This window comes from Cydia fagiglandana, chromosome 9 (genome assembly GCF_963556715.1).
Source record: "Cydia fagiglandana chromosome 9, ilCydFagi1.1, whole genome shotgun sequence".
Lineage (NCBI taxonomy): Eukaryota > Metazoa > Arthropoda > Insecta > Lepidoptera > Tortricidae > Cydia > Cydia fagiglandana.
The window spans coordinates 4,687,866-4,701,192 of record NC_085940.1 but is presented as its reverse complement, the minus strand read 5'-3'; the positions used below and the strand labels follow the sequence as shown (position 1 = coordinate 4,701,192).

General features: G+C 38.2%; 1 protein-coding gene, 1 long non-coding RNA gene and 1 other non-coding gene across 9 annotated transcripts in view; 1 reads left to right on the top strand and 2 right to left on the bottom strand.

Annotated features, from left to right (window-relative positions):
• LOC134667223 (uncharacterized) overlaps nt 1-13,327 on the bottom strand; it is a 470,671-nt gene that overhangs the window by 305,758 nt on the left and 151,586 nt on the right. The window lies entirely within an intron of this gene.
• Nucleotides 1-13,327, top strand: part of LOC134667150 (G protein-activated inward rectifier potassium channel 3-like) — a 72,117-nt gene that overhangs the window by 39,454 nt on the left and 19,336 nt on the right. Inside the window, exon 1 of one of the 7 annotated variants that reach the window (XM_063524453.1) lies at nt 12,017-12,579. The exons of 5 other annotated variants lie outside the window; for them this stretch is intronic. In XM_063524453.1, the coding sequence (XP_063380523.1) occupies nt 12,470-12,579 (110 nt within the window). In that variant the 5' untranslated portion in view covers nt 12,017-12,469. Of the gene's footprint in view, nt 1-12,016; nt 12,580-13,327 lie in introns of those variants that run through there. One more of the 7 variants, XM_063524452.1, reaches the window with a different exon arrangement.
• Nucleotides 564-674, bottom strand: LOC134667815 (U6 spliceosomal RNA). The gene has a single exon (XR_010098695.1). It is a non-coding gene; the product is annotated as a U6 spliceosomal RNA (small nuclear RNA).

Sequence of the window (13,327 nt, the reverse complement as noted above, 5' to 3'; positions counted from 1 at the left end):
AACCAACAGAGTTTCCGAAAATGGCCGATAGTCGTAAAATGAAGAATGTTATGAAAATTTCTTTTGCTTATTGTAAGTTAAATACGCATCGAAAGCGATAGTTTTTATGCTCTAGTTATATTCTCATATTTAGATAATAGATTAGAACAGCTTTTTCTTATCATACGTGCGTCTTATTCGTGAAACGTGTCAAAAACTTTTTTAGAAATTTGTAAGGTGCCATCTCTCTTCTTCCCTCGTTTTTTATCCCGTTCTGGTTTTTCGATTTTATATATATGATTTGCATTTGTGACCACCTGACGAAGCCTGCGTTGTGGATATCCTACCTAAAAATTTGATCATATTTTTATAGATGTTAAATAAAGACTTAGATAAAAAATTATATATATGTGAAGTGTAATTAAATCCAATATAACAACTACATGCAAAAGTTCTTTTCCTTAATCTTTTAAGCTATAGGTAAGTAAGTACCTGCTAAATTATTTATTTAAGTACCTACCTACATTTTTACCAATATTTTATTCAAAATCAAACATCTAGTTGGAAAGAAATAAGTAGGTAGATAAAGAGTGAAATATTTCACGATTTCGTATGTCATTCTTGCGCAGAGCCATGCTAATCTCTCTCTGTTTCTAGTCAAATTTAAGTATATGAATTATGAATTGCCGAAGTACTAACCCACAATGGGATGTAGGTTTGTTCGTTACCTTGTATCTCTTTTTATCAGCACTTTTATTACTAAAAGTTTATTTGTGACGTCCCGCGATAAAGGTACCTTATGGCGGCTGGCGCTTATGCCGCATAGCGTTGCAATAATATTGGAGCGGCGTTAATAATAGCGTAAGCGCCAATCGCCATAAGGTACCTTTATCCGCAGGATGTCACATTCTGCTATATTATACTAACCCTGAACGGGATAAAAAGACAAATTGCTGATAGATACTTAGACAGATGAAACCTCCTCGCCATATCATAGTCTACCTTAATACGTAGGTTCTACGTAACGCGTATTAACTAGCCGTACCATTCGTATTCGAAAACACAAATCACTTGAAAACTGAAGGGTATGCCATTCACCATTTAAGTATTCAAATTTCAAACCTTATTATACACACAGAAAGATTTAAACTAACAAGACTCAGAAGAGACTTCATGTAGTATGTAATGGTAACACGTGCACGCTTTACTAACTCGATGTGTTTTTAAAGATATGTACTTCAGTATTTTCATTGGCATAGCCACGGTGCACGCAGGCAGCCTTTGAAAACACTTTCACGTCATATCATGGCATAAGCCGTTAGAAACTGTTTTTCACCACACCAGCTCGGAAAGGCTTACTTTGCACTTCAAAAACTAAGAGCAAACTTACATTTTAATCACAAGTGAGGCAAAGTAATCAAATGCAAATTTTGAGTTGTTTTGTTATGTTTGCTGGTAGAATTGACTTTTAAATCATGATTTTGGATGATAAATATTTAATAACATTCATTTGTATTTGATTATTACATTTAATATTTGCTTCAGGTTGATGTAGTGAAAGATTTTGTGTTTCAATTGGGGCAAATTTTGTTTAACCCTCGTGCTTTGAAACCCTCGCAACGCTCAAGATTCCATGTTTCGAATATTGATACTCGCAATATTAGCACGAGCGGTTAAACAATAACTTTGCCCCCTTGTAAAATAAATAACTATTTCAATATAGTCAGCTAAACTGAGGTACAAATTCAAAAACTCACCAGTAATTTAGCTTCACGACCTTCTAGATGGAAAAACAGCAAGCCAATGACTTGAAAATTTGCCTTGAATAACTGACAAAGCAACCTGCCTGTGTGGTGGGAGTGTAGGAGCGAGGGACGTATATGCTAGAAAGGAGCAATACGACCTACGACAGTGTTGCCACTCTCAATTTGAGATGCAATGGATAGTTGTTTGGTCGGATACCGGGTATTCGGCCTGACCATCGGCCGGCGGAATAATACCTACATTTCGGTTTTTAGGTGCGCATTGTGCAGGTTTTAACCTGTTTCGTGGTGAACGTTGGCGCGGACTCATTTCTATGTTCGAAATGAGTAGGTACCTACGCGTGCAAGTGAGTGGATGTGGATTTTTAAATTGTTTTGAAATAATAAACGAGTAAGTACAATATGACCGTGACTGTTTCTTAAATCCAATTTGTTTACTCTGAAATCTAGCAAAGTTAATATCCGGTATTCGGCCGGATAGTGGGTCACTAATGTCACTATCCGGTGCATCTCTACTCTCAATATTATTCTGAGGTTCCAAATATCGGTACAGTTGTTTAATTGTTGCTTAATTTGGAGATTGACCCCAATTTCATTTCTGATCAAATCGGTCGATTTGATCATCCCGTCTGGACTCCACTTAACAGCCGTAACACATTAGCGCGCGCGCGTAACACGGTGCGCCAAACCATAGCCTGATGTCATGTAGGTATATACTTAGTCCAAAATTATGTTATTTATATGCAATATATGCATTGAACGTTAAATCTGAACCAATTCGATCACTATTCTATAGTGAATCAGCATGACTTGAAAAAGCGCGGCAAATTTAAAACATGTATGTAAAAACCATTTAAGGTTTCAATAGCCCTCATAGACCTGACTTTTATCTCGATATCGTAATTTTCTAGCGACAAACCCATTATCTATACAAAACTGTCGCAAAAATGTTATCGCTTGTATATCGTGGTACAGGATAGGATGGAGCCATAGACTTACTACTTGCTTGCAGGTATCGTAATCAAACAAAGTGCTTGCTAAGTAGCTAAATACGCGCAATGTATTTTTATGTCAAAAATAATGTATTTATTTAATGTTAATTTAGTATGAATTATATAGTAAATATATGTATATTGTTTTATCCACAAATATGAACAATTGTAGTTAATTTACAAAACATAATTTATACGGCCACAAATAAAATATTAAATGCTTCTAAAGTCTGTTTGATTATTTCTACATTGGAAACGAAGTCATTTCAAATTATAAAAACATTAACTGAACACCTTATTGCTACCTGCATTCACCGCTCGCCGCTCAGCTACCCCCTGACGAATACCACGGCCTTACGTTTTATGACAGGACTCTGAGTCAGGGGAGTGGCACACTTGGTCCGCCATTTTAGTCAGTCATTCCATGTTCGGGTGCGCTTGCGTTCAGTCGAGTTTTGGAATATTACTGCAAATTTTTGTTGTTTGTTAATTTGTTGGTTATGGTGTCGACTTTTATTGCCCTAGTCGCCAAAATAAATGATGTTACTTAGTGAAATTTTAACCGACACCACACGGTAAAAATAAGTTTACCAATAATTACTTAGTTAAAAATCGAGTAAAAACGGTATTTCTAATACTAAACTTATATTTTTTGCTATTCAATTAAAGAGTACTAACAAAATCCTAACTCAATTAATTAGTGCAAATATTTTAAGGTTTGCGATTCCTGCTCGGCCTTGCGTCGTAAGGTGCCCGGTACCACTGTATTGCAGCAATAACTAGAAATGCTTACTTTGGGGAACATTAGCAACTGTCGTTTTTGATAATTACATTTTAGTGGTGAGGGGTGGTACTTAAATGACCGCTATTGAAACCTTAAATGGTTTAAACTTATAGGCGCGAAGATTTGAAATCCCTAAGAAAATTTTAATTTCGCGTCTTTTTCTGCTATCAAATTATGTGTGTTTCGGTATAATAGCCCAATATAATTGGCCTATTATTGTATTAAATTTAACGCGCACGCAAAGACGGAAAGTCTGCAATTATATAAAATTTACTTTCTTATTTACAGCACTCTTGCCCAGATTAAAGCTGATAAGTAGTTCGAATCTAGTCTCCCATATTTTTTAATTTCACTGGTACATATGTCTTGACCGAGTAAATAGTAAATATACTAAATACTTTTTTAAATATTCGCGCTCGGGGCGGGGGGAAGTTTCATCGTTCCGCCGCCCGCTCCATGCAACGACCAATCGCGTTAGCTCGCTGGCTCGTGCGCGGCAATTTTAAAGCAACGATAACGTTTTTGATGGTTTTTTGTGTTATGAATCATATTTCAAGCCGATTTTTACAGTATTCGACGATCGAGAACTCATAACGAAAATCCCATATGATATTGATCTATTACCATTTTTAACCAGGAAATTAAAGCACAACCCCATAAAACCCACCATACGGTATTATTTAGTGTACGATTAAATTGCAACGCTTGTACTCAGTGGCGTAACTAGGGGGGGGTTGGAGGGGGCACATGCCCCGGGCGCCGTCCAACGGGGGGGCGCCAAAATGCACAAGACCTTTCGTTAGGAGGGAGGGGGGGGGGCGCAAATTCGGTGCCTGCCCCGGGCGCCATATCCTCTAGCTACGCCTCTGCTTGTACTTATTATAATTTGGAAATAATTAGAGAAAAAATAGCCTATTACCATTTTTGAGGACGGAAATATACTGAATTTAATAATAACCGTAGGTTACTTACTTTAAATGTAGGATACATAATTATTTTTTGTGTGATTCATGCTTAATGTTATAAATCAAATATTTCTCTATGAGTATTAATTTAAAAAATGTTATTAATATTTTTTACAAATTTTCTGTGATTTTTTATATTTTTACATTTTTTTTTAAATACCTAAATGTAATATATTTATTTGGATTATGTGTCGACGTAATCACTAGATTTATTGTCTGTCCCATACACCGAATAGTTCAGCTATTACTAATTATTTCCATTCCGCCATACTAGCCGATTGTATCTTTCTTGGGCTATTATTTTTTAAGGCATCACATTAAGGCATCACAATAGAGATCTTTCCTACAAATATGGAGTAACAAACATAAAAAAAAAATTAAAAAAAAAACATACAACCGAATTGATAACCTCCTCCTTTTAGATTTGGAAGTCGGTTAAAATAGGAGTCAATGACAGGACTTTAAGAGCATTGGGTATTTTATCCTACACACGAGTATATATCAATAAATAAAATCAAAAAGAAAATAGCTACATTGTAAGAATGTTAAATGTGAATTTACCGCCGCAACTGCGAATAAATCAGATGTAAGATCAAGGATACGGCTGAACGTTGATTCCTTATGAGATGGGTGCGATAACAGACAACAATGAGACACTAACATACGAATAGTAACTATTACTAATTGTTATGTAACGGTGAGTCACGGTCACGGGTTGTACTGAGCTATTACTATGCTAACAACGGTAGTATGTATAATTAGTGCAATTATTTGATATACTTACACGTTTATTATGTAAAATGTTCATAGGCATTATACCTCTCCCTATATGCAAAGGGAACAGAAGACCGCGAAACAGGCGAATACTTATATTACCTATACCTATATACATAATTAATTATTTAAAAAAACATATATTAAATATAGGTACCTACTACTGCTCTGTCGGTATACAAAGCGACACTAATAAAGGCTTTATAGGTAAGGTAAGGTAAAAAAAAAAGAATCTTAGATACTGTTTCCCAAAAAAAACACAGCAAGTCCAGTTAACCAAATAACACTAATTATATTATGTAATTGTTAGGTACATTAGCGTAGTTTTCATAGCTCTATCTATAGCGGTGCTAGCGGTCAATATATTTAATTTAATTATAACAATATCGACCGCAAATGTCAAATTTGATGTTAATTTTAATAAAGTGCCATTTATGCGGTCGCCTGAACTGTAAGCTATGTATACAGCTGTATTTTAGCTATACTCGTATATGGCTAAAACAGAATGCAATATTAATTAGGACCGTCAGCTGCTATAATAATGGTTGTAGCCGTTACTATAAACGTGCCCGTTTTTTGCCGATCTTCTCTACCTGGCTTTTTAGATTTGTTATGAGTCATATAATCACCTTAGGTTACATTGAACCGGCTGAACTTTAAGCTTGGTCCCAAAGTGAACTTTTTTACTAATTCTTATATCTTTTGCGTGCTTGTATTTTTAGAAGCTCGCTCATCGATTGACTAATGACTTTCGTAACCGGTCAAACGAACATAAATATAAACTATAGGAAGCCTTGTGATATGATTCCTGCTAAATAATTGTAGGTAGAGTTAGACCAATAAAAGTCTGCAGCGATTTTGATAGCCCATGCAGTGCAAGTGTTATTTATACGTCATAATTTCATAGAAGTTTGACGTTTAAAATAAGTAAAATACCCTTGCACTGCGCGGGCTATCAAAATAGCTGCAGACTTTTCTTGGTCTAACTCTACCTATCTTAATATAATGGGCCGTTCGGGAAAAGTACAAAACTTGTAATTGCCCCAACAATTTAATAAAATAAGAATGAAAAACCCTTAATTCAAATAAGGGAAAACTTGTTTTTAAATAAAAACTCTATTTGCGGTACCTACCCAATATAATTCATCCAAATGTAGACGAATTTAGCCTCAGTTAAGGCCTAAACTACTAATTTTTTGAGGTTGAAACTAAACTTTGTTAATTCTTTGTAATTATAGTTCTCCTAGTTATAGTTGTCCCTGACTATGCCATCTACCGGCGAGTAGCGGTAACCTTCATCCCTGAAAACCGATAACTTCACGTGTAAGAAACTTCACACCGCACGCGCCGGAAAGACGATCTCAAGACGAACGGCTATTTCAAACTCACGTGTCACTGCGACTTGGCAACAGCACTCGGTATCTCTTTCATTGTGAGCGAAGTTCGGTAATGTGGGTTAATAATAACTGGCTAAATTGTATTGATATTCTAATTTCAAATCTGGAAATCTGGTTGCCTCGACACGTCACCAGCTCGCATATCTTTAGATAGACTTCCTGGTGTACTAAATATTAGAGACATAATAATAAATATTGTGTAGTAAATACGTAGTATTTACATTAAAATCAACTAATATGCTATACGCCGTTATATTCGGCATTTTGATGTTTGAAAATCACCCAACCGTGCTATCTTAGAAAGGTCACTCAATAGTTAGAGGTCCAAGCGCTTTACAAAATCTATGTAACCTGTAAACATTTATGTAATCTATGACAGCCTGCCGTAATCGAACTTCAAGATATTCACAAGAGACGACACGTACTAGATCCATTCTAGATACGTTATAGTTTAGATATCAACTAGTTCTCTTTTGCAGCGCAATTCGGGCAACCAATGTCTCTTTTACGTTAGATAGAGTAAGATATCTATTAGGTGTGAATTGGATCTCTAAGTCATAGCCTGTGGAAATCGTTCAAGAGTATCTACAGAATCGCGCATATGTCAAATTTGACAGGTTAGATCTTAAACATATCGTTATCGTATCTTGGTGATGTCTAAAAGATGTCTAATAGATGTCTATTTCAAAATCCAAATCGGGCCCAGCGACCATGCTAAAGTAGGGACGTTATAAGTAGGGTTTGCACGACGGATCCGAAATGTATGGGAAGATCCGCGGATCCGGATCCAGATCCGGATAATTTCATACATTTCGGATCCGGATTGCAAACCCTAGTTATAAGCACTGACCCGCCTGTTCCTAACCCGCATAATTATATGGCTATCCCGCACAGTGGCATTGCCCGCTGCCTTCATGGGCGGGACAGCAATACATGCGTGCGATAGAGATAGGAACATGAGGATCAATGTATGAAATGATTTGTGCTTAGCGTCCTTAGTTTAAACGCTATAGAAATATACAGTAACGCAACGTTGTATAACAAACTGTACTGACAGTCTTTATTAACTAACAGGTTTTTTGATTCTAGCGTCTTTTATCTCTTAAAAGATCTCGCCAATTATGTGCAATATTATCATCTATTCTGCCGGAAGCTAAAACAGCTAGAAAATTACGAAAATCAGCTACGGATGTAACGACTAATTAATAGAAACTGAAAGTAGTTTCGCGGATTTAGTACTCGTGACGTTTCATTTTGGCAACGATTTAGACGCTGTATAGGTACGTACCTACCTACTTATTAGAGTTTAGACAGTTGGCTAATAAAAGTATTGTCAAGATAAATTATGTAGTCAGTACATTTAATTTGTTAAATGTCAAAAAGTATCGCCAGCTACTCGACGATAGGCCAAAGGTATGGGTGCCATCTTTTCGAGCGATGGCAAAATCAGACAAAACTACTTAGACTTGTATAGATGTCGGCGGCAGATCGTAAAACCGGGCATATCGAGATATTCCTAGGCATATCATGAAACGCCGCCATTTCATGATCTGACTAAGATTTGCCCAGGCATATCACGATATGCCTTATAAAAGAGGCGGCAGATCGATCAGAGCATTGGCATTCGTTGATATTCCTAGCTTCATACCGGGCGTATCGTAAAATAACCTCGTGAGGATTGCACGATATGACTGGTGTTCGCTAGGCATATCATGAAATGCCGGCGTTTCATGATCTGCCTAGGAATATCACCCAGTGAGGATTGCACGATATGGCTGGTGTTCGCTAGGCATATCATGAAATGCCGGCGTTTCATGATCTGCCTAGGAATATCACCCTGTGAGGTTTGCACGATATGGCTGGTGTTCGCTAGGCATATCATGAAATGCCGGCGTTTCATGATCTGCCTAGGAATATCACCCTGTGAGGTTTGCACGATATGGCTGGTGTTCGCTAGGCATATCATGAAATGCCGGCGGATCTGCCTAGGAATATCTCCCCTTGTTGCAAAACGACGCGGTTTTGGAATGAGATGCAATGCTAATTCACAACATTCAGGATCGAGCATAAATATCTATACTCACCGGTAATAAACGGTACAACACGATAAAATAACCAAAGGATATCACGCACTGGACTGACCTGATACTGCAGCAATGGCGGAATCCTCTCGATGCCACTAGTTCTTTTTTTACGTTCAGCACATTCTCCTCTTTCACACGCCGGCCGGCGGTACGTTAAACAGTCTTAGGCCTTTTATCACGCACGATATATCACTAAAACACTTAGTTTTGGAGGCATAATACGTATAATGTGATTTAAATCGATAGCGGTCGATCCGCATGCCGCGGCGTCTCGCTAGTTCTCGTTTTCGCCAACAGAGGCGCTGCTGAGGCTCGTCCTGACCGTGCCGCCCGAGAGTTTCGGACGATCCTATTGGCTAAAATGTCAATATTGTATCATTGTGAAGTGCGTTTTGGCTTTGCATCGATAAACGGTAGAAGCGCGCAAAAATTTGATTAATTACTTAAAAACTAAACGTTAAGAACGGAACACCTCTTGAGGCTTGCACGATATGGCTGGTGTTCGCTAGGCATATCATGAAATGCCGGCGTTTCATGATTTGCCTAGGAAAATCACCCCGTAAGGTTTGCACGATATGGCTGGTGTTCGCTAGGCAGACCATGAAATGCCGGCGTTTCATGATTTGCCTAGGAAAATCACCCCGTGAGGTTTGCACGATATGGCTGGTGTTCGCTAGGCATATCATGAAATGCCGGCGTTTCATGATCTGCCTAGGAATATCACCCCCTGAGGCTTGCACGATATGGCTGGTGTTCGCTAGGCAGATCATGAAATGCCGGCGTTTCATGATATGCCTAGGAAAATCACCCCTTGAGGTTTGCACGATATGGCTGGTGTTCGCTAAGCATATCATGAAATGCCGGCGTTTCATGATCTGCCTAGGAATATCACCCCTTGAGGTTTGCACGATATGGCTGGTGTTCGCTAGGCATATCATGAGATGCCGGCGTTTCATGATCTGCCTAGGAATATCACACCCTACTTATTTGATATGCCTAAACGTAGCCAGGCAAATCGTCAAACGTTGAGGTTTGAACGATATGCCTGGTAGTCGTTAGTCAGATCATGAAATGGCGGCGTTTCATGATATGCCTAGGAATATCTTGATATGCCCGATTTTACGATCTGCCGCCGACATAGACAAGTACCTATACAATATTCCTGTATTTAAAATTCTCTTTGCTAATAATAAAGAACCGCCTAAAATTTTATCTGATTTTGAATTGCCATAATCTAGGCTTTAGACAGAAAATTTGAGTAATGGTTAAACACAAGAGTTCCACATGTGATCTATATTAAACTCGTAAAAAATGTGACTTAATAACAGCGTAAACATCTCGAAACGCCAAAACAGTCCAGCAGTTGGTGCCAAACACGCTGAAGTTAGTAGCTCCAAGACGGCATCGGCACCTGCCTTATGTCATTGTCCAAGTCTGGGGGTGACTGTCTCAATAACGCTCCCAGTCCAAGGTCGAACAAATAAACGTCGTTGTGATTCCATTAACCCGCCGAATGCCTTGTCCCGTATACGTCACAGACAATATCAACTGTATTACACAAATTTTAAGGTTATTAATTCAGTAGCAAATTTTTGACTACCTAGGGCGTTCGAGGGATTAATATAGCAACCATTTTATTTACGCTCTGGAGTGACTCCTATTAGCTCGATTTTTTCAAGTTCAACGATCTTCCAGCGTCATTTGTTTTTCTAGGAGAATGCTTCAAAACAATTCGTTAAATATTGACTGAACTCAATTTGTCTATTAAAATTAACTTCTTGTGTGCTTTGTTAAACTCTGATTGTGCACGTAAAGCACGTTCAATAGTGGCAGACAAATCTATACACCTAAAGTAAACCAATTATAATTTTAGAAAAAGCGGGCAAGTGCGAGTCGGACTCGCGCATGAAGGGTTCTGTACCATAATGCAAAAAAGGCAAAAAAAAACGGTCACCCATCCAAGTACTGACCCCGCCCGACGTTGCTTAATTTCGGTCAGAAATCACGTTTGTTATATATATTTGTTGTTATAGCGGCAACAGAAATACATCATCTCTGAAAATTTCAACTGTCTATCCCGGTTCGTGAGATACAGCCTGGTGACAGACGGACGGACGAACGGACGGACGGACGGACGGACAGCAGTCTTAGTAATAGGGTCCCGTTTTACCCTTTGGGTACGGAACCCTAAAAAGTAGAATCTTACAGCTGAATATAATACTATGACTCTTACAGCTTTCATAGTTCTGTTACAAAGCCGCGAACTTGGTTGAGTAGGTATCAGTTGTATCACGTGTCCAGTTCAATTGCACCGCAACATTACTTCCACTACACAGGTAGTTAACCACCAACACGTTTCTCACGTGGCTGCTGTATCAAATTTACAATTTTACACGCATGCTTAGCTTAGACACCTGCAACTGCGTCACAGAAGCAACGTTCCTCCATTCGTAGTATTAGTTTGTGAGGATTTCCCCTGGTATGTCAGGATTTTTAGTCCTTTGTCGGGATTGCGGAGGGAGTAGGCAAAGTGTCAGGGTTTTTTTGGAAAGCTCAACTAACTACTCGTCAAAGTTTGGAGTTGGGTAGAGGAAAGCGAAGGTTATGCTGTAGTTAGCGTGTTGAGCAGGCTTAGTGCAGGTGCACCGCGACAGTATCTTGCAGGCGATATACATTATTGGTCTCTAGTTAATAGAGATAGAAAAGGACGTGTAGTCTATCGACCAATAGGTTAGGTGGGGAGGGGAGATATATGAACCTCCTTTTGTGGTATGATTTTTGGTCAAGATATTCCATTTTTCGATATGGAAATCCTATCTCTACGTAGCATTGCTCTGAGACTAAGTCGCTATCCACCTCTTCAATTGTCTAAAACGTAAGCCAGGTTGGTACGAGACTAATCATCTCGATGACGGCAGCAAATTCTTATCCGAAACACTTCAACGTTTCCGTAGCTATTTTAATAATCACGTAGTACTACGCGTGCAAAATAGCCCGCGCCAATCCAGCATTAAGACATTGTTAATCTGAAATCATTTTTCGACTTTATTCATCTGTACTCGTAAATCTTAGCAGATAAATATTTTGTTCCTCCTCAGATCCAAATATTTATGCTACAATAGTAAAACAAGTTGGAATAATCCAGATTAGCGAATGAGTGGAGACGATATCGTACTACTCAAAAAATAGTGCGGGCGACGTCGCGACGCGCCTCGACGTCGCGCGCCGCCGGTTGGCACGGGACGCCTGTTGTGTTTGTTTGGGAACGTCTTCGCATCTGTTTCATTAAACATCCGCTCAGTATTGGACTAATTCCCTCACAATCGGTGCGAGTGGAAAGTCAACTGCACGTTTTCTTGGGACGATTTTTCTGCGTCGCCATTTCTTGATGACAGTGTCGCGAAGCATTCCCCGGGGGACAATGGTGCGAAAATTCGTGGCGCTGTTGTTTGACATCAAGGAAGTGTTCAGTGAATCGTTAATAAATGTTCTGCTGAAAGACAAGAGTGGAGACGGTCTGTTAGTGCGATCGTTGTAGTTATATTTGCCGCTGATATTTACCCGTGTGATAAAACGGTGATTTAGGTTAATACGACATTACAAAGCGCTGGTTTCGCTACTGAATGTGATAATATAGCTTAATATACAGTATTTATAAAGACTGTTTTAAGGAGTGTTTGAGACTTTCTGTATAAATCACGTCGTCTGGTAAAAAGAAAGTCAATTTTAAGATGGAAGAAAGAATGTCAGGACTGAAAAGATGTATAAGTCAAGTGTCTATGTTTATGACTGGAAAACCTGTGAATTCGTCCGAATCTGCTTGGAGAGAAGAATTAAATAAGTGAGTTTATTAAATGTTCTTTCATATTATATGTAGTGTATCCTCTAGACAAATATAGGTAAAGTCAGTATAGCTGAAATACATGTAGAATAACTGGATACACGTAACCTGGCACTGAGTAATCACAGACAAAGAGCTACAAGTAAGTATTATAGTTTAGGCTGTCTCAAGTATTTGGCAACAGTTTATTTACTGAAAATATTGAAGCGTCTATCTTGTTACGAAGCTATTAGAATCGAATACCTAACATCAACAACATGTTTGTCTACATATCTATAAATGAAAAGCTTTAAAATGTTAAGCAAAATCGAGTACCTATCAAAAATTTAATGAAAAATAAAGTATCAAACTGAAATTATGCCTCGATTACAAGGTAATCAACAAGCATCTACTAGACTTTATACTTACCTACCTTAACTACAGTCACCAATTAAATCAGCTCGTTGAATGCGAATTAAATAATTCCAAATAATTATCTGACACGCAATAACCATGTCCTGCGGCTTTACTTCAATTTATACGTTTTATTGCGTAACATACCTACTTATTAAAATCATTGCACATACTTAGGTATTGCGAGTTTTACAAGTTAAAACACTGCCCGTAAAACATATAAAATCTAATAATTCAAACTAAGATTAGGTATTCAATATTTATCATTTAAAATCGTCACTCAAAAATCTACCAACTAACATGAGGAAACAACTCAAAGTTAGCATCAAATACCTTTGATACACTTGTGAATAAA